Below are 26,842 nucleotides of genomic sequence, written 5' to 3' on the forward strand. Positions count from 1 at the left end.
AGCCTGTGGATGTTGCACTTTCCTCGCTATAGTGAGGGAAAAAGTTTTGTGTCACACACGGGTGCAAATGTATTTTACTTCTCGTGTGTTGAAACACTCGCTACGCTCAGGATTCTATTTTAGAACTTCAACTATAGAGTCCTTTCGCTTGCTCGTATTTCAATTCCACACTCGCGGGTAAAATACAACTTTGCACCTTTGTATAACAAATAACTATTCTAAATGTTATTTAGGGATCGCCCTGATTTATTTCACACATTACGTAGGTAATAAGAATATAGATATAGATATAGATATAGATATAGATATAGATATAGATATAGATATAGATATAGATATAGATATAGATATAGATATAGATAGATATGGATAGATATAGATATGGATAGCGCAACTTGCACATTTTAAGCTTTTACGAAGACGTGCGTTCACCATATATTGGCGCAAACTTTAAAACGCTACACCTTGAGACGCACCTGTTATATCTTACAATATTTTGTGTTGCAATCTTCGAACTAATTGTAGCGTGGTTTTGTGCTCTCATAATAAGTAATTGGTTTTTTTTTGCTTACTTATGTTACTGATTATTACCTTTGTTCGTACAATCACCTAATAAAACAAAGTCTCCCACCACGTCTGCCTGCATGTGTGTATGTTCACGATAAACTCAAAAACGACTGAACGGATTTTCATGCGGTTTGCACTTATCAATATGAATTTTCTGTTACTACCCGTGCGAAGCCGGGCGGGGAGGGTCGCTAGTTTTAAGTATTAATTAATGAAAGCTCATAGAACAATTATTATATATAAGTATGTAAAAAAAGATTGATGGAAATGGATACATAGGTATTTCGTAGTAAAAAAGCCAAGCGGGAAAAATCAAACAAATTATTAAGTATAAAAAATAACATTCCGAACATATATTAGGAGTCGCCTTAAAATTTGTTCAACAGCAGCTCTCCACTAGGCCCCCCCACCATGTCCCCGTTGCCGTAAATGAGCCGCCCGCGCAGGTATGTTTCTTTTACCACCCCTCGTAGCTCCCTGCCGATGTATGGAGTTAGCTGGAACAGAAGTATTTGCTTTGCTTGTTGAAGCATTCTATATCGTGTAAGGATCACTAACTAACATCTGTACGTAATAGAATAAACATTTGGTATAGGAAACAATAGTTGACTATCTAACCTTATTTTTGTGCCGCACGGATTCAGCAGTAACCGTAAAAGTGGCCTCGGGGTCAAAGAACACAAAATCAGCATCGAGTCCAGGCTTCAGAGCGCCCTTGCGCTCCTGCAGGCCGCACAGCCGGGCCGGGCCTGCGCTCAGGTACTTGCTGATGGACGGCAGGCTTAGCTTGCGGAAACTCGCCGCAGTCCAGAAGAGCGACAGACCTGATGGCAGAGAAAGAAACTAAAGTCATCTTCTTTAGGTACTTTTAAAGACAATCAGAATAATATTGTGGGTGTGTAACCACACACCCAGCACTGCCAAGTGTAGGCAAGATTGTGTAAATTGTAAACCACAAGGTTAATTAAGCGCCTTATTTTTGTAAGACGTCAGGGTCTGAGATCTATTCTCTATTTGATATAGTCTTATTGCGCTGACATGAATAATTACCTATCTACATTTACATACCAAACTGGACGGACGAAATGCCACCCCAGGCTTCTAAATTGTTCGATGTTTTTAGTTCAGGGGTGCATGGTGAGTGGTCCGAGACGACCAGGTCCAATTTGTCTTCTAATAGATATTCCCATAACTTTTCCTGCAAACCATAACAAACGCCATAAGTCTGACTGTTATTTCGGTGTTGTTTAATATATATTTGTAATAATAAAAATATTATACAAGCACAACATGATCCATTTTTGTAGGATTTAAGGTTAATGGTAGGTCAGGCGTGTCGTGCTATAAAAAAAGGGTAGTGGTGGCAGATTTCTCAGCTCTGGGGCCCGACTAGATACTCTGGCAAGGCCCCACCATGCTAGCAAGGATACACGTAATATCATCGTTTCAATCTTTTTATCGCCCACTGCTGAGCATAAATAAACCTCTCTTCAAATTACGCTCTCTGTCCTAAGCTAATCTCATCCATAAAAGTGACCCGTTAGTAGGTATTAACAACTTCATACTTACTTTGTTGTCCTATCGTTCGCTACGGCTACCTACTACTACTATACCTACCCTGATCCCTGTTCGAAGGCGTGCACTTGTACTCGCTGACCGCTGTGGCTCCTGGTCAGCATTGAAAGTAAGGTGGTAGTGACAGGTCTCGAGGGTGACGCCAGTGCCCTCGCGCCCGATTGTGTAGAACCAGGAGACACAACGCTAGCAGATGACACGTGAACCTACTTGCTAATGGAATTTCAACTTATGTACTTTATTGTTCTCCAGATCCTTGATCGGCGACACGCACTTGTACTCTCTGTGGCCATGGGTATCTGATCAGCGCTGAATGTGAGGTAGAGGTGGCAGGTCTCGGTGGTGACGCCAGTGCTCCACACTTTATGACCGGCTAAGGTCATATCTAATAATATGTTATCGGATATACCACGCTACTTCTACTACTCTAATACCTTGTTGTCCACATCCCTGATCGGCGGCGCGCACTTGTACTCGCTGTGTCCTCTGGGTACCTGGTCGGCGCTGAAGGTGAGGTAATGGTGACACGTCTCGGCAGTGACGCCGGCGCGCCAATCTCCATGCCCGGCTGCGCGGCGCGCTACGCGGGCTTTTTCTAGAAGCGGCACCACGCTGGCCGATGACACATGCACTATGTGCACGCGCACTCTGGATATGAAAACATAGAACTCGATAATCAATTTGATAACTGGGTGAATTTACAAGAAATAAAATTAAATATTTAGATATTGATATTTCGATGTAGCTATTTTATCCAGGAAAAGTATTAAGGATGACTCACGCTAGACCGGGCCGGGCCCGGGCCCGAGCTCCCGGCGCTTCGTTTTCTATGGAAAGTACCACGTGGTCACCGATCAGCCGTCATAGAAATTGACAAGATGCCTCGGCCCGGGTCCGGCTGGGTCTAGCGTGAGTCATCTTTTATGTTTTCCTAAACTAGAGTATAGATAATATATATTTAGATAGGTACACTATACAGTGTGTAAATTCAATATTACGAGCGAATATTTAAAGGGTGTTTAGCATAGGACCTAAGAAGTAGGTACCTATATTGAGAATATTGAGATCGATTTTTCTTAGGAATACAATGAAAATATTTAACCATACAAAATAATTCGACACGCAATGTAAAGCAACACACAAGTTAAGAGAGCTTTTTATTTTAACTGTCAACGCTTGTTGGCAGTTAGGTACTATAAAAAGCTCGTATCTCGTAATGTCATGTCATGTTATTATGTCTCGTAATGTTTGCAGTATTAATAACCAGCCATTAAAGAACTTTCTCCTATAATTATACCTGAATTTAACAAGTCAATTAAAAAAAAAAATTACCTAACTTAAAAAAACGTCTTAATACACGGATAAATTCTATGATTTACACATTGTAATATTACTAGGTATTAAAATCTTCATTTGTTTTATTAGTACTTTGAAAGGAGGGACTTTAATACTCACTTCGTATTTTGTAATAATTTCGTTATTAATGTTATTGCATTCAGTTCCATAGTCGGAGGGCGTGATTCCAGATACGTTGAATATTCTTCGGGATCTGAAACCAGTAGTTTTAAAAAGATTTTTTTTGTGTTTTGTTTTTAATATTTTATTTGTGCTGTTAATAAAAACATATGTAGAAATAACTAGCACTAACATTTACCTTTTTTTAACTTTTTCTTGCTGCCACTTTTAGGTTTTTCGTCGTCTTCCATTTCAGCGTGGAACTGTAATTAAATGCGTTAATAATTAAACCTGAGTTAAACATAATGGTTTAACTTTTTACTCGTATTTTATTATCTATTTGGATAATAGCATAATTATGAGTACAAGCGAAGTAAGTAAATATAATATGAGACTTCATTTTGTTGAGTACCTCAGCTATACCAACTTATTTTAAAATAAAAGTTTTTATTTTTCCATTTTTAGTTAAAAGAAATTGTTAAGAGCGTGACGCATGAATGAAAAACATAATCATGTTTAACTGTAAATTCGTAAACTTTATTAAATAATCAGAATTTTCCTCGAGTCCGTCTGGGAAATCATTCCTGTCACTAAATCCATTCTCCGCCCCGCCACTGACCCAATCCCTCAAACCCCCCGATCACTCAACCTCACAGCACATCAACCCCTGATCACTGAACCCCTCGACCCTAAACCACCAACCCTTCAACCGCCATTCCCCGACCCCTAACCCCAGACCCCTTAACTCCTAACAATAACCCCCAATCCCTTAACTCCCAACCCCTCAGTCCCCGACCCATCAACTCACCTCCCCTCAACCCCCAACCTCAAACCCCCCAAACACTATAATACCCTCTACCTTCATCTCTCAATCTATTTGGTTGTTTCCAACACTACCTACATCAAAAATTATTACTGTTTATGCATTTCGCTCGTACTGGCATATTAGTGTACAAAGTAAGTTACGAAGAATATTTAGTGTCAAACTCGTGGTTAGGCTACAGTTGCACTACATCAAATTGGTGGTTTTGGGGAGGAAATGCTTGAGTTACTTTAGAAAACACCGAAATTACCATACACGTGCCTTTAAAAATTAAGGAGTTCCCTCAATTCCTCACGTATTCCATCATCAGATCAAAACCAAAAATATTACGAAAACACCTTGGAGAGGTAACTTCTTTCCAACAGAAAAAGAATAACTCAAATCGGATCATGGGTTGGGAGTAATCGCTGAAATCATTATCATCAAAACAATCATCATCATCAGTTCCACTTTATCAAATTGGTGGTTTTCGATAAAAAATGCTCAAGTTGCTTAAGAAAACGACCAAATCACCATACATGTGCCTTTAAAAATTGAGGAGTTCCCTCAATTCCTCATGGATCCCATCATCAGAACAGCACCAGATTAATGTGGGACCAACTTGGAAGTAGCTCCTTTCGAACAAAAAAAGAATTACTCAAATCGGACTACGGGTCTCAGAATAATCGGTGAACATACATAAAAAAAAAATAAAAAAAATAGCCACAACCGAATACAGAACCTCCTCCTTCTATGAAATTGAAGTCGGTTAATTAAGATGATGTTAGGCTCTTAAGAGTCTGCAGCAAGCTTGGCCGGATTTCACCTTCCCATACAAACGGAGTTTCGTTCTCATTTTAAAACGGCACGTATTTGATCGGTCAACTAATTATTCGAATTTGGACAGTTTAAAAAAATAGAAATAACATAAAATGGATTAATAGATTGGCAACAAAAACGGACCCCTCAAATATATCAATATGAGTTGTATTTTAATGCCGTTACAGCTTTTGTTTATTTTTAGGCAGGTTGGTACCAAGTATTTATTTGGCAAGCATATTTAAAAAAAAAGAGAACGGCTATCTATTAATTCAAAAATGAAGTTCTTTTAAAATATTTTGATAGCAAATAAATATATGCTGTCATTTTAATATAAAAAAACCGGCCAAGTGCAAGTCGGACACGCGCACCGAGGGTTCCGTACTTTTTAGTATTTGTTGTTAAGTATAGCGGCAACAGAAATACATCATCTGTGAAAATTTCAACTGTCTAGCTATCACGGTTCATGAGATACAGCCTGGTGACAGACAGACAGACGGACAGCGGAGTCTTAGTAATAGGGTCCCGTTTTTACCCTTTGGGTACGGAACCCTAAAAGGGATCATCATTGAACCTATGAGTAGAAAACTTGAAGTGTTCGCTTGTGTCGTGGTTAAAAGATAATGTTCATGGAAAGGTTCATAAATTTATTTCAGTGAAAACTAGTTTTAGCTAAACGATATACATAACACAAAATAAGCTTTTTTTATAAATAACCATTATAAAACACATAAAATCGGTTCTCGCACGCTGTCTTCGCTCGCTCAGCTTCGCGCGGTATTTGGTCACTACACGGTCAACCTAACACACTCTTCTGCTGTTGTTGTCGGATTATTGGACTACACTTTACTCTTCAAGTAACCCCACAAAAATAAGTCTGCCGAAGTTAAGTCAGGGGAGGCCAAGCAATGTCACCTCGCCTCGATATCAATTTTTGAGGAAACATTTCACGCCAAACTTCCAGGGTCACTTTACTTGTATGGCAGGTGGCCCCGTCTTACTGAAACCATGTGTTGTTGTTGTAACCATACGATTCGTGAAGTTTCGGAGCCAGGAAATCTCTTAACACGAAAGTCTTTCAAAATTTACAAGCAAGACTGGAAGAGTGCCGCAACCGCTACGGACGACATCTTGATGATTTAATTTTTAAAACGTAAAATTTATTTCTTTATCCCAAATTCTAATTACAATTTTTATTTAAAAACATAAAAATTGAGCATTTATTTTAAAAAATTAAATGCATTTATCACTGGCCCACCCTGTATAATGGCCAATGGGTGTTTCATGATTAGGAATTTCGACTATAGGTATGACCATTGGTAAATAAATTTGAGGTGTTATGTGGATTAGGAAATTTGTTAATTTAAAGTACTAAGTATGGATATGTTTAAATTGTTTAAAAATGGGGTATTAGGAGCTTATGAAGGTATTCTGTATATGTATTATTATATCCGTTTTCATAAACAAACAATTTATATTACAAAAAGTGACCAATATTCATTAAATTTAGCTGCTTTCGTATTAAAATACTACATGAAACGATATGCTCAAAATGATTACTTAGGTATGTGAACGACGACAACTATTTTTTTTAATCATACGCTTAACAATATTAGTTGCCAACTTATTATTTTAGACGCCAACCTATCACTTCGACTAAAAACTTCAAGTTCCCTATAATTTTTTTGGGAATTTGATTTAGCTACCAGTTTTTTAATAATATGATGCTAATATATATGAGGCTAATATAAATTTATTGGCGCTAAAATATTAATACACTGCTAAATCATATTATTATTCTCTTTATTTATTATTTTTCTTATGTTAGGGTTTTTATAATATGCATATAAAAGTAAATAAAGTATATTATTATTATTATATTATATACCCAATGAAAGTTCCTGTTCAATATTTTATTAGATGCTCGAATAATAATAAGCCTTTTAAAACTATGTGTTGGATTGTAATGAGACTTTTTCACATACAACATGAGGTTAATCTGTTTAGGCACTGGTACAGCAATCAGATAAACCAGGTCAGGTGGGCGAGCAGTTTATCCAGTGAGTATAGGCTTGAATGTGGGGTAAGACAGGGCGGTATCACCTCACCGAAGCTCTTCAACCTATACATCAACGAGCTGATAGTCGGGCTGAGTGGCATGCATGCTGGGTGCTATGTGGGTGGCACTTGTGTCAACAGCCTAAGTTATGCCGATGACATGGTGCTACTGAGCCCGTCTGTCAGTGCCCTGGATCAGCTGCTTGCCCACTGCGAAGCCTACGCCTTGACCCATGGACTAGAGTACAACACCAAAAAGAGTGAGGTGATGATATTTAAGGCGGGTAAAATCAAGCCATACTATGTACCACCTATTTTGTTGAACTCTAGGCCATTGCAAGTTGTGGACTAGGTTAAATACCTGGGACACGTTCTCACGAGCGACCTAAGGGATGATTTAGACTTAGAAAGGGAGCGCAGGGCGTTGGCGGTTCGGAGTAATATGATTACCCGCAGGTTTGCTCGTTGCTCACATGATGTAAAAATCACACTATTTAAATCATACTGTCAATCCTTGTACACGAGCAGCCTGTGGGTCCGGTACACGAAACGAGCATACAACGCCTTGCGCGTACAGTACAACAATTCTTTTAGAATGCTGATAGGACTGCCCAGCAGGTGCTCTGCATCGGGCATGTTTGTGGCAGCTCGCACGGATGGTTTTGAGACTATATTACGTAAAAATATAGTTTCATTACTAAGTCGTGTGAGATGTACTCCCAACAGCATTCTAAGAGAAATTGCCGATAGGTTTGATTGTCCGATCCTCAAGCACTGGACCGAGTAAATTAAAAGTGTAGTTCAATTTATAATATAAGTAGGTAAGTACCTATTGTATTAAATACTAACACTAGATTAAGATTTTGCTTGTAGTACTAACACTCTATGGATGCATTTGTCCGAAATAAAGAAATTTTATTTATTTATTTAATCTATGCCTGGTAATTAGTTTTTTTACGAAATAGAGCAAAAACAAGTTTTGTATGTAAAACTTAAATTCGCAGTATTTTTTAACTATGGTATCTGAAGCTACATAAACTAATTACAGACATAGATATACCTTATGTTATTGTAAGTACAAAGTTTGAGAGCAATCTAGCTAGTCGTTTTAAAATGAGAGCGGAATAACTACGTCTGTATGGAGAACCGAGCTTGCTGCGGACTTAAATTCGATGCTCTAAACGGCAGTTGAAAAAATGCCGTCTTATTATATATTCAAAACTTACAGCTAACAAAGATCCTGTTCCTTCAAGAGCCTTAAATGTCTTCTCCAGATCGGCGGCATCTACGTTTGGAAACTCGTCGACGCCGCTGGGACACAGGAAGCATTTAAATCCCACTACGCCCGCCTTCACCAGGTCTTTCAGCGAATCCTGGAAGAGTTTAATAGTGCTCAGGAATTTATCTAATCGCAATTTAAAATGGAAGATGCTCAACTCAACAGAGCGATCGTGCCCAAGGTCCGAGAAAACGTAAAGGAACCCTGTTTCCGTGGTTTCAAGTTGCTTACTTTGCGCGCAAGGATTGTGGATTGTGTTGTTGTCCTATGTTTGAATGATCTTAACAGACCGACTCAACTGCGGTTTGCAAATGATTATTTTACCTGATTTCCAGGAATAACTCCTCCCCAGAAACCGACGTCAACGTAAACGTTGCCTTTGGCTGACGATGCCTTGGTTTTCAAGTGTTCCACGGTAGTAGTAGGAGGTATGGAATTTCTGGAAACCACAGAGATAATTTTAGTCTTAGCACTTGTTATTATTGACCGAGAGAGCGAGAAGCGCGAGCGACACGTCTCCGTTTTAACTTGAGCAAAAAGTGCTTTCGTATGGCCGGCTGTTCTTCTCTAATTTCTCCAAGTCGCATTGCTCAATCGATTCTCATCATTTTTTAAGCCGGTTAGATAATAATGTTTTCACATCACCTATTCGAAAAGGGAACTTTTCTTCCCTGCTAGGAGGGATCAAAGTGGCACTTTTCTGTTCAAGGACATTTTGTTGCCAGTATGAAATATTGACACAAAGACATGAAATTAGTATGCATATAATCGATTACAATTTCTTTATAATCGATTACGTGCATACAATTTTTCTAACTTAAATAATATTTTGTTGTAATTGTAAACAATAAATGTAATTAACGTATTTTAAATTAATTAATATCATATTTAAATTAAGTAAATTAATTAATTAGCGTAATATTTACAAAGAAACGTAAAAAAACTTTAGTTTAATAATTTAATTTTTATTTTGACATTTTAGGTCTCCATAAACGCAGCCTATGCAATTTAAAAAGTTTATATTTAAAAAGTTTTGTACAAATATTTCACAAAGCATTATGCGGTTCTGTATTCTGTATAAATTTGTAAATATTTATTTATTTATTTTATTTTAAACTTTATTGCACAATATAACAAATAAAGTACAAATGGCGGACTTAATGCCTAAAGCCAGTTAACCACCAGGCTAAACAGAAACAGTGATAGGTGCACGCATTGAACAAAAAAAAGCAGAATAGGTAACTTAAAACAAAAAATATAGCGATAAATAATACACACTACCGAAAATAAACTTACATGTACATACTATAATTAAATAAACTTACATATATATTACTTTATTTTATGTACCCAGTGCAAATAATACTATGCCTACGATGGACAACTAACCAGTGAGCTTGTCGAAATAATGCTTGCGTAACATGCGCTTAAACGAGAGCTTGGTTGGAGCCTGTCTGATGTTGAATACTTAAATTAATTTTTAACAAGCAGAAACGTCTGCGATCGATGCTATTAATTATGCCAGAGGCCGTGAGTTCAAGTCTCACCCAAGGCAGTAATTTACCACTTTTAAATTTATTCTAAGTTGAATACTTAGTTTAAATCAATAATAATAGGCCTTTTCATCTGTGTTAGATGTTTTAAGCAGCATCCCGGTAATGACACTAATAATAATAAATATAAGTGATATCAGTCTTCATAGTGTTCTTCCAAAGATTTGGTTCAAAGGGGTAAGAGCTAATTTGTTATCAGAATCAGAAAAATCTATTGTATCATTTTAGTTGTTTGCTACTGTTTTGAAAAGATATTAGGTACATAATTATGAGCTGTAGGTACTTTTAATTTGTCAGTACAGTCACGTCTGAAAATATCGATACGGACAAAGTGCCAGAAGTATGTACCTATATTAAGGTCGTGTATACATATTTTTGGCACTTTGTCCGTATCGATCTTTGCTTAAAATAATAATAAATAATAATAAAACCTAATATATGTAAGTATGTAATTTCCTCATAGGTGATGTGAAAAGCAGTATGTGTCACATGGTAGCAAAACTATTTTCACCTTGGGCGTTAACACTTGAATCCCTCACTACCTTGTCCCCTCCCTTTGCTCCCTTGTGACACAATCTACTATTACCACACCAGCTGCTAAAGGCTCTCTTGATTATTCAAAAACTGATAAGAAAGTTGCATTTTATCCACATGCGAGGAAAAGTAATCATAATCAAATGAAAATTTTGAGCTGTTTTCTTATGTTTGCTGGTAGAATTGACTTTTAAATGATGATTTTGAATGATAAATATTGAATAACATTCATTTTAAATCGATTTGTTTGATTTTGTTTGATATTTTACAGTTAGTATTTTTCTTGTGTTGGTGTGGTGAAAATTTTTGTGTTTCTCTCGGTGGCAAAATTTGTTTAACCTCTCGCTCTAATATTGATACCCGAGCAAGCGAAAGATTCCAAAATTGAACCAAATTGAACCAAAAAACTATTTTTTTCGATTAAGTTTTTAGATATTTTTAAAGTGCGCCATTGGTGTTCGTAGATAAGACCAAACTCGTAGATGCGAAGTTAATTTTTTTAAATTAAAATTTTAAAATTTAATCTGTTTATTTCAGATCCATGTTAGAGGTACAGTTACAACCTCCATAAACACTCACTCACTCAGTTACAATCTCTATAAGTGTTTAAGGCAACACTGACCACGCAAACTCATCCAGGGTCGTCGAGCAAGTATTGCCCTATCCTATCTACTCAACATTAGTGAGCTGATAAACCCTTTGACACTGATGACGTCTTCTGCTACAGGCAAGCAAAACTATTCGTATTACAGACCCTTACAGAGGCATGTCAACGATGGTGGTGATGCCGCCAACCGCGGCGGCGGTGGTTGCAGTCAGGAACCCTTCCCAAGCTGTGCGACCTGGCTCGTTTACGTGCACATGGGAATCCACTACGCCTGCCAACAGCGCCAGCGACCCTCCATCGATCACCTAAAATGTTCATGTCAAATGCCTTTAGCAAATTTAGCACATTGAGCGCCGGGAACCCGCTCGGCGGGTTTCTGTTCGTAGTTGCTTTTTATCTACAAAGCGGGAAAACGCTAGGATCCGCTACGAGCGTAGCGCTACAAAAACGTTGACAGTGAATGTGTTAAATCGCCGTGATTGTGAAAATCATAAACCACGACCGCAGAAAAGAAACAAACTTCTCTGTGAGCACGACAAAAACTCTATAACTACGACATAATTATCAATATTATCATATTAACACATTCGCGGACACGAATGACAGCTCTTGCACACTATACATATATTTGATATTATTACGACATAATATATGTATCAGGTTCCTACATAAGCATTTTGTTTCAGATAAAAACGTATTCACTTACATTTCTAATTAGCATCGTTTTCTCAAGGTTTCTTAATTTTAAACTAAGTTTAGATATCTTGGAGTAGGCGGTAATTTTACCGGTGATCTTCACAATCTTCACATTGGTTGCGGATCCGCAACCCGATCCGGTGTGCGAGCTGGACATCGCTATAATATCTATATGTACGTGCATATTAGCGATGTCTCGCTCACACACCGGAGCGGCGTGCGGATTCGCATCAGTGTGTCAGTGTGATAACTGCAATAGTCTCGGCAACATACCTAATACAAACTTCTATACCGTGTACCTACAAGTCCAAGTAGCTAGGTAACTATATGTATTAGGTACTGGTAAATGTAATTCAGGCTACTGCCGGCTTAGCCAAGGTGATAATCGCTATCGCTACGACAACGAAACGCTTTGTGTCTCTCTATCACTCTTCCATATTAGTGCTACAGTGACAGTTGCGTTTCGATCGCTACGGAGCGTAAGCGATTGGCATGTTGGTTACGCGGCCTGATATACAAAGTAGTTTGGCTTGAATGTTACCTTTATCTTTCCATCGCTCTCTTGTACAAGTTTGTCGGCCTGTGATCGGGTGACAATCTCTTCGATAACGCCATTTTTATCGACGAGCACGCCACCGTCCGACACTCCATCCTCCGTCACGAGACGCTGGCTCAAAAACAACTGACGGCTAGGCAAAACCATCGCTCGCTAATTAATAGTAACAAGCGCACTGAACGGCGACCATCAACGTACTAGTGAACTATTGATCTCCGGGCACTTTTTTGTTTATTGAAAAACAGCTCGATAACGCCGATAACAGCTAGCATTGGCTATGAAACGTAGATCAGTGTGATTGATATAACTTGTGATATATATATATATATATATATATATAAAGACAGGATTTTTGAGATGTATGATGCTGTTTTAGTACTTAATTGATTTAAAATAAAATTTTGGCATCAACATTAATACAACAGTGACTTACTTATACTGACTTAAAAAAATGCCTGCATAAATATTTATCTTTTCAGTCACCCTATAGTTATTTTAAATTACAATTTGTGATAGTGACGTAATTAATCAAAGTTAATTGTAGCCAAAAAACTTTGTTTCAACTAAGATTATAAGTCCATATAAGATCTAAATAAAACCCTTTCAAAAGTACTCAGTGTCGTAACACGTCCTGTATCCGAAGTCCGGAGAGGAGGTTTTTCGTTTCGCATAAAAAACTGCCTGTCATCGCTCTATCGAATTACAATGGACCTTTTGTATTTAATTACACGTCAAAATGTGAATCCCAATAGTCAACGTGGGCGTCCGAGCCCGGGCCTGACGGATAGCCCAATAAATGCCAACGGCCCGCCTTGAACTTGGCTCGGATGCTCCCGGGCTCCCGCGCTCTACAAATATGCTCAGCACTTGTTTCGTACAAAACACCTAGCAAAGGTAAACAAACTGACCGGTTTCCTCTAGGACATCTTCAAAGGGCAGGTCCTAGCCATGGCCTTAACACTGAGCCAAACGCTACGCCCCGCTATCTCGGCCCGTAATTGCTTTGTGATTGGTAAATGACTTTGAAGAATATATTTTCCTTATCAGGTTTTGAATATTTTAAAATAAACATCGATTGAAACTGATCATTCATTAATGGCTATCTACGCTGTAAAGTAATTTAACCATTAAAATAACTGTACTTTGTAAGGTAGTTTAGCCGGTTGTCGGCCAGTTAAGCAAAATTTCGAATTCAAATGTATTTTATGAACAATATATTCGACCAATTTTTGTCATTTTATGATTTTTAGACTAAAAATATAATACACTTGCCATGTTTGTATCAAAATCCGTTCTTAATTACAGTTTTATCTATAAAATTAAGAATATGAAAAAGTTGCCATTTAGCTAGTTTTCGGCCACTTTTTTTGGTTCTCGGCCGCTTGTTAACTAGTTGTCGGCCGCAGTTATTTATGTTTTTAAATGACTCTTATTTCACAGTCAATAGGAATGATTTTTGATTAAAACAACAAATATTCAATGGTACAATGTATTACATTAAGGAACGGTAATGGTAACTTTTATTTTCCAAAACATGCTCAAACTAATTTCAATAAATCCATAACTTGAAGGTCAGATGGCTTTCACTTTCGTAAAAACTAGGCTCCTGTGAGTCGTGACAATGCTAGGGAGATCATGAAGACGGAAAATATTAAAATAACGAAAATTCTTCGTCGCTGCTAGTCAAAGCATCTTGTTTGAACCCTGGCTACATATACCTAATATCATTTTGTAAGATTTGTTGAGTTATATTCATTGCTGACTCCTGGTTTTGCTTCTCCTTTGCTATATTCCTTATCAGCCATATTTCTTGCTTCCTTAAAAAAAATTTTTTTCATGCAAATAAAGTATGCGCAATGCGCAGCTTTGTGGTGTTACGTAAGATCTATCAAGATCTGGGAGGGATCCCACCTCCGTCTCGGCAAGTACCTATCACGTATTGTTTTCTGTCAAAAATAGTGTAAAAATGTTTTTTTTTTTCAAGGGCCGAACACTAAATAAATTTTACTTGTTTCTCGGCCGTCATAAGTTAGCTAGGCCGAAAACTAACCTTTTTTAATCCTGTTCTCGGCCGCCGAATACAAAAGATTTTAAAGCGGATTTTAACCAAGTATTTGTTAATAAGCATGCGGCCGACAATTAACTACATGAATTACTTTGATAAAAATAAGTCTTTTTTGAAATATTTATTTTGTTGGCTTTCTTTTAATAGGGAAAATAATCAATTAAAAATGACCTGCCTCAAGCTCGTTCTCTTGCATTCAGTTACCCGACCATCAAATTTAATTGACTTATGTCAAATATTTCTTACATTTAAATGAAAATAACATCAATTCAACTTATCCACTATGCGCATTAACATCAATAATGGTCTCAAACCCACGGAAACAATATGTTTACTTACCTCGAAAAAATATTGCACTGACGAGCCAATCAAAACGTTATCAAGCTAACACATTTAGGATATGTCAATGTCAACTGAATTTATCCGATTACCCTCATTTTTTCAATAAATACGGTAAAGTTGTCATGTTATTACAGTTTTAGTACGTAGTGGCCGAGAACCGGGGGTGGCCGGTAAACCGGCTAAACTACCCTACATCTATTGATTTTGGATAACCGAAGCCTTATCTTAGGCGCTAAGACAAAGTTATTATACATACTATATTTATCTCTTGTTTCTTATCCTCGACGTAAGTTGGGCGCTAGGTCACGCGTACAGGTTAGCTCTTCAAAACAAGGGCAATGCCAATTTCAGGGTCCACTTAGTCAGTTTACAGTTACTCGCCGCGTGAGTTACATAGTGGCGGGGAACAATGCCAGCGAGGAACAAGAAAGGAAGGAACACCGCATGCATAGTAATGGCCGGGCCGTCGCGATGGCGCCCAGAGCGCCCGCAGGGGTCACCACTAAAAGCAAAACAATTAACAGAGCAATGGTAGACCTTATATCCTTGCAATTAGATTTACAATTGGATAATTCACTGTTTCAATGATCTTACTCGTGTCTAGGAGAAATCCTGGTATAACTTGATCCTGATCATATTGAATTGGTTGAATTATATTGGTCATTTCCGAATTTGACGGTTTGTAAACATTTTTAATAATAGCACTGTCCAGTGTTGCCCGAGTGACACCTGTGGTCTGTGGTGTCTCTTGAGCTCAACAGTGACGGATTGCAGTCCTTCAGAAGTTGTGAACACACTCAATACGTTTAATATACTTGCGGAAATTGTTGTGGAATTAATGTATTTATTTTTTATTTTAATGGGGTTAGTCGGTCGAAGTGTTTAACAGATGGCGCCGGCATAGCTTGCGCTGTCAATCCCTAGGATTGTGTCAAAAAAATTTTTAATGCCCTGGATGCCAGCCCTTTATGCCAAATCTCATAGAAAAAGGGGCAAGCTATGATGGCGCCATCTCTGCAAACCATTGACAGTTGCCAACCCCATTTAACCTGCGGAGTATTTAAAAAACAGTTTTATACAACTGCATCCAGCAACATTAACGGTTCATATTAACACAAGTCAGTTCCCCGAATCTGGATTTTTTCTTCTTCGTCTATAGAATGGATTTGGAGTAATACTAAGTATAGTAGGTACCACTGGTACTGAGACAAAATTATAGCAAGTTAAGTAGGTATTAAGCTAATTTAACTTCAAAAAGATAAATAGGGGTCAGTTCGTAGTACTCCTAATAAGAAACGCATGGCAAAGTATTCTTACGTGGGTAACTTAATAATAACAGTTTCAAGGAAATATATTTCCCGCTCAAATTGAACACATACTTAATCGGATTTTTTCAGTTTTTTTTATTCATTAAATAAACCAACGGTTGAGAACTCCTTACCTCTTATATTAAAGCAAGCCGGTGCAGTGGACAGTGTGCAAGTGTTTTATTGCCCGTTGCCCGGCAGAAACCGGCAACCCGGAGACATAGGTACTCTACGAGTAGTGAAAAGTGACACTGTTTCCTGGAAATTTAAGACTTGCAATATTACCTATATGCAATAATAAGTGAGTTTTTTTTTACATCCTTCGGAATCTTATTTGGGCTGGATTCCAGACCTAATGTAGCACTTGATAGTAACAAAGTGGTGTATCGTTTAATTGTTAAAAATAAAATTAGATCAACCTAAATTATTTGGGACAGTTCCAAGAGAAATATCAGAAGAATAAATCATGCTAAGAAAGCCATTAATTTTCCGGACTTGAAGAACAGAGTTTATTAACTTTCTTAAAATCTTCGGTAAAAAAACTTAATGATTTCTTAAATGTCATTCATGAATGATTGCAAATTTTAATTTCATTGACGGCTGAGTTAGGCCGGGAATTCGGCATAAGAGCAGTAACAGCCATTGAAAAATCAGTTGGAATTTGGATATTTTTATCCGAGTAATACGATATACAATTGAATGTTTTCCAATAATTTTCCAATGGCTGTTGGGTTAGGGATGTTAATGATACCTATGCATAGCGGGGTAGTCGAAGGCTTATTACAGCACACTGTAATAACCTGGTATTATTGCGATATTCTGCCGCCAGAGTGCAGCACTCGTGCACATGCTAAACCATAGAGTAACATACATACTATAACCTTCAACAGTTTTTTGACAAGTTTTCACTGACAAGCATAATTTTAAAACTTATTAAATATGTATAACTCATGTTTAAGTTCTGCGAATCCTTAAATGAATAAGCTCCTTTAACAATGGCAGTAGGTATTTGTATCACTTAAATGTCATTTCAAAATAATTAATTCTGGGCATTCACCTCGAACCACCCCGAATACCATGTGTACCCAAACAAACACTGAAATTAAGCCAAAATAACTAGTATTAAGTAAAATAATCCTGATATATTGTACCTACCTAATCCTACCTGTCTAATCTTTTGCACCACTCTAGCGCCATTTGCACCATCCCGCTAACTCAGGGTTAACCGGTTAAACAGTTACCATGTTTCCAGTACAATTTGACACTGGTGTAACGGGTTAACCCCGGGTTAGTGGGATGGTGCAAGTGGCGCTAAAAAGTCAGAAGATGGTAACTATAAGTAGGTATGGCAGTTTATGGAAATAATTTAAATTCAAATTGTAAGGCTTTAGACGGTTTACGAATTGTTGGTGTCGTGGGTCGTGGATGGGCCATATCAAAATAATTTAACCACCTATAGGTAGGTACCTACGGCACGGGAACAGTAGTAGAAACACGTTATACAAGCTAGTGATAACGTAATATCCAGAACCAAAATAGTATTTAGGTACCTACAAAAATTTAACCATAATAAGTTTTTGGCAAAAATTTCATTTTTGGTGCCAGCTTTCATCGCTGACTGTACTTTTTTTTCCGCAGGCAACTATTACTCATCAAAACAATTCTAAAAACCCCAAACACAATTAGGTTGTGTTGTTTTATCACACAGTTCCTACGGCCACCTCCTGTCTCCATCATCAGATCAGCTCGATGAAACCATAATATTGCATTGTCACCCGACTTACATAATTGTATGCAAATTTTCAGCTTCAATGGAAGTCGGGAAGTGGGTCAAATTTAACTTGCAAGATTTGACCCGTAATACATACATAGGTACATTGCAAGTTAATAAAAAGCTTGTAAAAATAATGGTAGCTATAAACTATTAACGGTATAGGTATAAGACTTATATCACAACGCGGTAAACTCATTAAATACACCGACACACGCCAGCAAGTGTCCGTTTATTTTCTGCATCAATGTCTGGAAGGACCTAAAAGTCTCACCGTCTCACCATACTTAAATAAATAAGTACACTAGATCTGTTAATTCAGACTCCGTTTTCAGTGAGCATAGACGACGATTATTTTTATTATGATGGACCCACAGTGGCTGTTATATTATAAAATGTTATATCTATAACATTGTGCGACAAGGAACACAAAATAAAACACTATCAACACTAACATGCTGTCCCTGTCACACGATGTTAATATAACGTTATACAACTGCCAGTGTAGGACCACCGTTAGCATTAACTACAATCACCAGAATTTGCGAAGTGTAAGTATTTAAGGATTTGCCAGACTGGATGCGTTCTGCTGTCAGCGGTCAGGTCAAACCCGCATTATGTAATATGAACAACATTGACAGCAACCTTTGAAGTTGAAGTTTGACCTGACCGCTGCTCGCAGAACGCATCCAGTGTGGCAAATCCTTTAGACCTTCGGTATTAGACCCATCAATGAAGGAAAAGTTCGAGTGCGTGTAGTTATGATGGTTGCACTTTTCTCGTCTATCTTGTCACTCTCACTCGGACACTCAGGTAAATGCTCGACCTCTGGCACTGCAGTTTAGTATGACCTCCTGATACTACAACACGTAAGAAATTTTTTTTTAATACATGTAGGTATAGGTACGTATATTATATGCAAAATATGTGTCATGAGAAAGAAAATTAACTCCGGTCGCCCAATCGGAATATATACAACTATCTACTTACTCGTATTAAGAGGACCCGCGCGAAATCGCCCTTTCATACAAACGTAGTAGGTAGGCTCATATTCCTTTCTAGATTTTAACATCATTGAAAATATTATGCCAGACAAAGTTGTAAATCAACCACGTTTGAATTTTTTTGAATTTTAATTATTATATGAGTAAGGAGCATTTAATAATTTGCATGAAATCAGTTTTTCGCTCCTATAATTTTTACATTAATCAAAAAATTGAAAAAAGTCAAACGTAATATAGCATAGCTATGGTTAATATACATCAAATTATGTAAAAAAAACCGGCCAAGTGCGAGTCGGACTCGCGCACGAAGGGTTCCGTACCATTACGGAAAAAAATTGCAAAAAAATCACGTCTGTTGTATGGGAGCCCCATTTAAATATTTATATTATTCTGTTTTTAGTATTTGTTGTTATAGCGGCAACAGAAATACATCATCTGTGAAAATTTCAACTGTCTAGCTGTCACGGTTCATGAGATACAGCCTGGTGACAGACGGACAGACGGACAGCGGAGTCTTAGTAATAGGGTCCCGTTTTTACCCTTTGGGTACGGAACCCTAAAAACATAATGTCAATATCCAGAGATGATAATGGGGACTACGTTTGTATGGAGAAGCGGCCGTCCCCTTTCCTCTTAAGTTATTATAATACTTAATTTAACTATCCCTTCTTTCAATCCTAGCTTGTCTAGTTGCTCTTCTAGCGCAGTCGTTTCAGAAGTCAGAACTCACTGCACATTCTAGTACTTTGTCGCAGTAACATGCCCCGGTAAGTTAAACATGAAAAAAAAACCGGTCAAGTGCGAGTTCGTTTAACTCGCGCACCGAAGGTTCCGTACAAACTTTTAATTTTCTCATGTAAATAGAATCACGAAAGACTTGACCTAAAGTATACTAAGCGTAATTGTGTACAGCGCCATCTATTATTATATGTAAAAAAATTCAAAAAATTTCGTTGGTAAACATCGGAGATAAGGGGGGGGGGGGGGGGTAGTTTCACATTTTCCTTCATAAGTAATTTTTTTTTTCACTATGAAATACAAATAAAAAAATGTTCAATTCGAGCTCTTTCAAATGATATCCCACTCGACCTAGTAACTAGACTGACTTTTTGCCTCCTCTTTATATTAGGCATTTTTCATAATTCATATAAATACAATAAAAAAATTACACTTCACTATTTATAACTATTCCAAATTTCAAATAGATAACTTCAGTAGTTCTCGAGATATTCTAGTAATGTGACAGACAGACAGAAGGAAGCACCATAAGGGTTCCTTTCGTACCTTTTTGGTACGGAACCCTAAAAAAGAAAAAAAAAAGAAAAAAAAGGTTACAAATGAAAATTTGAATATTAATACAATGCCATATAATGTGTCTCCAGTGGCTTTTGAGGCGTACTGTACCTTTATCATATAACAACCATCGAATCCCATACCCAATTATAAGATTACAATTTCATAATTTTCCCAAAATAAACATGCAGGGGATCGTCCATATTACATATATGTTGAGTGTGGGTTTGAGATGTAAAGCGCGATGACACTGAGTATTTATTAACACTAAGAGACGCCGGCGCCGCCCGCTCAGTCGCACGCCGCCCCGCCCGCGACGCAAACGCAGGCTCTCGCGGAAACTTATCTATCATCACACTCAAACCTAATTCTAGGTAAATACAAAAAAACTAATCAATATAACACAAAACCTAAAATATAGCTACTTAAACTACCAGTTAATTTTCCAAAATTTTCACTTTCAGAACTGCTGATGAAATAAGCGACCCGGTATGGGGTGGAACACGGTTCTCTGGGTAAGTGTTTATTTTTTTATTACATAAGGAATATTAGGATACTTCGAGACAGTAACAATTTTGAGACGATACAGTAAATGGTTTTCTAATCGCTGCACGCCTGATGACTTCGATATACAATGTTATCATTACCGCAAACGAATAGGTATATAAATTCCTTCTTAATATTATTGATGTTGTACGATCAATTAAGAGTAAAAAAACACGCTCCTGAACCCTATCGCCATTCAATTATTTATGCAAAAATTGGTACAAATAATAACTAATATTTATGATTTTATTTCAATTAAAATCGAAAGTCGGTGGTTACTAACATAAGACAGCCAAAATTTCCCTTCAATCAAATGCATCGGCATTTACTTTGGCTCATTACATATGCGCGACGTACGTCGTTTGTAAAGTCATACCGATTCAACTGATATTGTAGGGCAGTGGGACTTGCGTGACTACTCCATAAATATACACATTATGCCAGGACTGGGAACATATAAAAAAACACTAAAACAGGACCGTTTATTTACCTTTTATTGCGTGCGGTCGTTATCACTTCATCTTTCATTAATATAAAAAACCGGCCAAGTGCGAGTCGGACTCGCGCACCGAGGGTTCCGTACTTTTTAGTATTTGTTGTTATAGCGGCAACAGAAATACATCATCTGTGAACATTTCAACTCTCTAGCTATCACGGTTCATGAGTTACAGCCTGGTGACAGACAGACAGACGTAGACGGACGGACAGACGGACAGCGGAGTCTCAGTAATAGGGTCCCGTTTTTACCCTTTGGGTACGGAACCCTAAAAATGAGGAGCAATATTCGATATCTAATAAAATACGGTAAACCGCAACTACTTCTTGTTAATAACGAAAAATTCCTGAATATCGATATACATGCATTTGAGAAGTATCAAATGCATGTATATCGATTATTTCTTAAGAACTTTCTAATGAGCCTAAACTCGATGTGTTTGAGATCTTCCATCTAGCAGTTCTTTTGGCTACTTTCCGCCTGCCTTATCAGATCAGCTCATTAGCATATTATTGCATTATCATCAGAATTACGAAATTACCTACTTAAAGTCTCAACTGAATAAGATATTAGGAATCTTAAGTTTAAATTTAAGTTACAAGATTTGAAGCAAACTTACAAACATATATACGCCATGAAACTAAATAAAAATTTATAATAAATACTTACATACAGCATTATGTTCGTGGATCATAACGCAATTAGGATACAATTTCTGGATACCACCACAAATGATACCACACCACCTAAAGTGGTATAGGTAAGTAGTAATCACGGGTATAAGTGAATCTTTGATAAATAATGGTGTAATAGGGATATGTAATAATATATATCTTCATATTTAAACAATAACAGAGAATTATGCATTACTTACTTGATTGACAGCAAAATATGATAACATATGTCATAGCACGTCATAGACATCATAATTACTTACGTATTACAATCTTTATTAATCTCAAATTAATCCAAATAAAAGATTACATTTTGAATTTGAATCCAATTAAAAACATGTAGTCTCACAAAGGCGATGAGAAGGACATATTATGTTAGAATGCTCAGTAATAATGGTCAGGGTATGCCAAGCACGCAGCGGTGCTGGCACCGACATCCCTCGACCTTCCTTCCGTGTCGTCCTTTCTGCACTTGACTATTTTCTTGAGGTCGTACACAAGTCATACATGTCACCACGTCAATTGATACCTAATGCAGTTTTTTACAGTTTACTATTACAAGAACATAATAATTATGGTGCATAAGCCCAATATTTACATGAAAATCTAAAAATATAAGCCCTATAAGAACACTTACAGTGATCTTAGGTATGTTTTTGCTTTTATCGGATAAAATGCGCACTTTAGTTCGAGAAAGAGATACATTTTTAACACCCAAAATTATGTCCCCTTTATGTCGTCCGAAACGAGTTTATATGAAGGTTTAAAAATAAAAGGTGGAATCCTAATCGATGGTGGTGTGTAAAGCGAATACCTACCTTGGACTGGTTCGGGAGAAATGACGATGACCTCTGGTCCAGAGCTGGCAGCTTGTGCGCACTACCTGCCTCTGCTGTGTATGCAAATGCTGTTGTTTTCCGTTCCGACCGAGGCGTGTCAATGTCCTCAAAGCTCGTTCACCAGTGATTTATTAGATCACTGTTCACACCAAACATTTCGAGAAATTATGTAGAGGGCCTTTTAACTCGCTCCATTTATTCATTAACAAGCGCATAATTGGCCTGAATAATAATGCTATCATATCAGACTGCTGTTTTAAGAAATATTAAGCCATAAATTAGGATATAGAAACATATTTTATCTTTGACCTGTTCGTATTTTGTCAAGTTATGTATGTAAATCGTTCGCTTAGATACTTGACTGATCGGTCAGCGACCGCGGCGCCCACGGTGCGGTGTGCACACTCAATGTCATGTGCAAATATGCACCGTTGACATCTTCAAACAATTAAACTTGATTAAACAATATAGAACCTGGCCGAGGACCGAGAAAACTGGCGCATACTCCACCGACAAGAGCCATGATCTTAAATTATGAATGAAATGAAACAATTTAGACCAAGCAATAACAAGGTATAGAGGGAAATGCTAGGAACACAATTTTTAACTTCGTAGCTTTGTTTGGACTAGTCAGGAGATGAACATATCAAAAGTCCCCGACCGGAACCCTGGTGCTGAGGGGTAGAGGGGGGTTTGAAGGTAAAATTTTTCGGTTTTTCGATTATATCTCGGAAACTATGGGTCTGAGCGACATGGCCACTTATAGAAAATTAAAAGTGATTTAATTTGTTACAAGTTTTATTAGGTCAATTTTTTTGATATCTTGTATAGTTTTTGAGATATCCGCTCTTGAAAGTTTATTTAGGGCTCTCATTTTTATCTTGATTATCTACATCAGTAAAGCTGCTAGGCCGGGTTTGGCAACGTTTTCGTATAAATCGGGGGTGCTGAATTCATTTATGGTATCAACATTGACACCTTTCCGAAGTAAAAACATATAAACTTTAAACAAATAACTTTTTTTTAACTCCTCTTCACGCTTAAACCGCTGAACCGATTTAGTTGAAATTTGGTAAATAGATGTTTTAAGTCCCGAGACAGGATATAGTTTTTATCTCAAAAATCATACTTTGAAGGTGTGAAATTTGGTGTGAGGGGAATTCAGCTTCTTCGCCGAAGTTGAATTCCTGAGGTTATACTGTTCAAATTTAGGTTTGAAGTCATGTTTGGTATCATTATCAACTAAATCAAACATGTAGACCATCCCAAATATTATTTAAATAAGTTCAGCGGTTATTCATTTCCCATCGAATTTTCACCCCACTTTTCACACCCTTAAAAGATGATTTTGGTTATAACAACTATCCTACTGTCCCGGGACTCAAACCATCTCTATACCAAATTTCAACAAAATCGGTTCGGCGGTGTAAGCGTAAAGAGGAGTTTTATAAAAAAACATTTTTTTAAATTTTGTTTTTACTTAGGAATGGTGTTAATGTTGATACCATAAACGAATTCAGCACCCCCGACTTATACGAAAACGATTCCAAACTCGGCCTAGCAGCTTCACTGATGTAGATAATCAAGATAAAAATGACAGCCCTAAATAAACCTTCAAGAGCGGATATCTCAAAAACTATACAAGATATCAAAAAACTTGACTGAATAAAACTTGTAACAAATTAAATCTCTTTTCATTTTGTATAAGTGGCAAAGTCGCTCAGACGCATAGTTTCCGAAATATAATTGAAAAACCGAAAATCGGAACCTGCAAACCCCACTCTCCCCCCAGCACCAGGGTTACGGCCGGGGACTTTTGATATGTTCACCTCCTAACTAGTCCAAACAAAGCTACGAAGTCGAAAATTGTGTTCCAAGCATTTCCCTCTATACCTTTTTTTGGGCATTTATTTCCTGGCCTAATAGATTTTTCATTTTCTTTTGGAGGTGTAGAAAGTAAACTCACATTTTGTCACTTTCTTTTCAACACCTTTTATAAATAATGGAGGGAAAATGACTTAAAACCTTAAGTAAGCTTAGTTTACTTATAGGAAACATTCTTTTATTTTTAAAAAGAATCATAACTGCATTCAAAGATTTTTTTCCCCTCACTAGCTCGGAAAGCCGTCTTTTATCCTTTAAAACAAGCGGGGAAAACCGCATTTTATCCACTAGTGGGGAAAGTAACTTGACCTTGGATGGAGCGTGTTTAAGTAGCTTGACAAAAATAAAACATAAAACGCTCATAATAATGGTTCGTTCGATATTAATTATCATTAAATAAATGGTTTGAGAATCTAATAAAAAATACCAGATTTAGCTTTATTTAATGATTTTAAGTCATAAACCTTAAAATTCCATAATAAACGTTTGTTTTTTAATAATTATGTTAAATATAATTCTGAACGCACAAGTTAAGTCGATGCAATTTCAAAACGCATCATTGACATTTCATACGTCAGAAATGTCAACATTGTCAACAAAAATTTTACTTAAAAACTTCTTACATAAAAGTACACAATTTCCAGAGTTTTTTGTTATAGTATCGTAAAAAAATGAGTGATTCCAGTTGATGAAGATGATCTAACGCCTGTGGATGTTGCACTTTCCTCGCTATAGTGAGGGGAAAAGTTTTGTGTTACACACGGGTGCAAATGTATTTTACTTCTCGTGTGTTAAAACACTCGCTATGCTCAGGATTTTATTTTAGAACCACTCGCTTCGCTCGTGGTTCAACTATAGAATCCTTTCGCTTGCTCGTGTTTCAATTCCACACTCGCGGGTAAAATACAACTTTGCACCCTTGTATAACAAATAACTATTTTCACCTCAGCAGCTCGAACAAGCCTACTTTCGTCACTCCCTGGAGTGAGGAAAGTGCGACTTTCCTCACTCCAGGGAGTGAAACAATGTAGCTTTTTAATTTAGTGAAGGCCATGAACTTCATACTTTTACATACTGAGGTGAAAAATTATGTGTGCAACACGAGAGCAAAGTTATTTTACATCTCGTGTTTTTGAGTCCCTCGCTACGCTCAAGATTCTACCTTAGAATCTTTCGCTTTCTCGGGACTCAAAATAAACACTCGCAAGAAAAACCAACTTTCCTCTCTTGTTGCACAAATAACTATTGCTTGTCTAAAAATATTCGATTTTATGGATATTTTGTACGACAGACGAAGAACTAATGTTTTTCGGAATGTTATCATGTTAACATTAACTGTATCGACTATCGACTAATAGTAGAATAAAATAGAGATGTTTTTCGTTTTTCGGAATTTTTAGTCGGTTCGATTCCCGGGCGAGACAAGTGAATTTAAAAAATCTTTGAATGCAGTTTTGTTTCTTTAAAAAAATAATAGTATATTTCGATGCTAGTGCGGAAAGTATGTCATTACATTTCCGCACGTGTATCGAACGACGTTTTTTAATACAGTTGCGAAAAAATAAGAAAAAAAACAAGTAAGGAATTCGAAACTTTTATATTATTAATTCTGTGACATCATTGATATTGACATTATGAAGAGGTGTTTTTTTGAACTGGGTGTTATTATTATTGAACCCACTTCAATGAAAGATTTTTTTTAAATGCATGTTCTATAAGACAGAAACAATTGTAAATATATAACATTGTACTATTATTACCCAAATATCGTTAATTTAATTACGATTATTGGTGTATCGTACATTTATAAAAACAATATCGAATGTTGCCTTTGGAAACTTAAAGCAGAAAGAAAAAACGCCTCTTCGTTGACAGGCGTTCCGTTCCATTCAGACAACACATTAAGAACGGTTTTTCAATATTCAATATACAAAAATGGACGAGTTATAATGATGAAGAGGTAAGTAATAAAATATGAAATATGTATATTTTTCGTATTCTTACATTAACAGTAGGTTTTTATGTTGATTACGACGTTTAAAGGAAACTAATATTAACACTCATCAATAAGTAGTCATGAATTGGAACAAGTAAAAATTTAAAAAAATTGGAAAAGTAAA

At 37.0% G+C, this 26,842-nt stretch overlaps 2 protein-coding genes across 4 annotated transcripts in view; one reads left to right on the forward strand and one right to left on the reverse strand.

Moving 5' to 3' along the window:
• Positions 1-879: 879 nt before the first annotated feature.
• LOC134742132 (allantoinase-like) lies at positions 880-15,313 on the reverse strand. 3 transcript variants are annotated; one of them, XM_063675094.1, is made up of 10 exons: positions 12,487-12,721; positions 11,403-11,554; positions 8,880-8,994; positions 8,503-8,649; positions 3,797-3,860; positions 3,598-3,691; positions 2,577-2,790; positions 1,636-1,765; positions 1,186-1,391; positions 880-1,064 (listed from the first exon to the last, which is right to left on the reverse strand). In XM_063675094.1, the coding sequence occupies exons 1-10, from the start codon at positions 12,646-12,648 to the stop codon at positions 936-938; spliced, it is 1,413 nt and encodes a 470-aa protein (XP_063531164.1). In that variant the 5' UTR covers positions 12,649-12,721; the 3' UTR covers positions 880-935. The 3 variants fall into 3 exon arrangements, with proteins under 3 accessions (XP_063531164.1, XP_063531167.1, XP_063531166.1); XM_063675097.1 differs by lacking the exon at positions 12,487-12,721 and adding an exon at positions 15,165-15,313 and having other exon boundaries at positions 886-1,064; XM_063675096.1 differs by lacking the exon at positions 12,487-12,721 and adding an exon at positions 14,906-15,095 and having other exon boundaries at positions 886-1,064.
• Positions 15,314-20,730: 5,417 nt separating this feature from the next.
• LOC134742133 (probable chitinase 10) overlaps positions 20,731-26,842 on the forward strand; it is a 49,477-nt gene continuing 43,365 nt past the window's right edge. Inside the window, exon 1 of the mRNA XM_063675098.1 lies at positions 20,731-20,798. Within this exon, the coding sequence (XP_063531168.1) occupies positions 20,775-20,798 (24 nt within the window). The 5' untranslated portion in view covers positions 20,731-20,774. The remainder of the gene's footprint in view (positions 20,799-26,842) is intronic.

Source organism: Cydia strobilella, chromosome 6 (assembly GCF_947568885.1).
Source record: "Cydia strobilella chromosome 6, ilCydStro3.1, whole genome shotgun sequence".
NCBI classification, from domain to species: Eukaryota; Metazoa; Arthropoda; class Insecta; order Lepidoptera; family Tortricidae; genus Cydia; species Cydia strobilella.

Bases quoted from the DNA above. Each gene is read 5' to 3' on its own strand.
- LOC134742132 (XM_063675094.1), bottom strand. From the start codon at position 12,648: ATGGTTTTGCCTAGCCGTCAGTTGTTTTTGAGCCAGCGTCTCGTGACG. The intron at 3,692-3,796 runs GTAAATGTTAGT...TACTGGTTTCAG, and splicing joins CAAGAAAAAGTTAAAAAAAG to ATCCCGAAGAATATTCAACG. The intron at 2,791-3,597 runs GTGAGTATTAAA...TTTCATATCCAG, and splicing joins AAATTATTACAAAATACGAA to AGTGCGCGTGCACATAGTGC.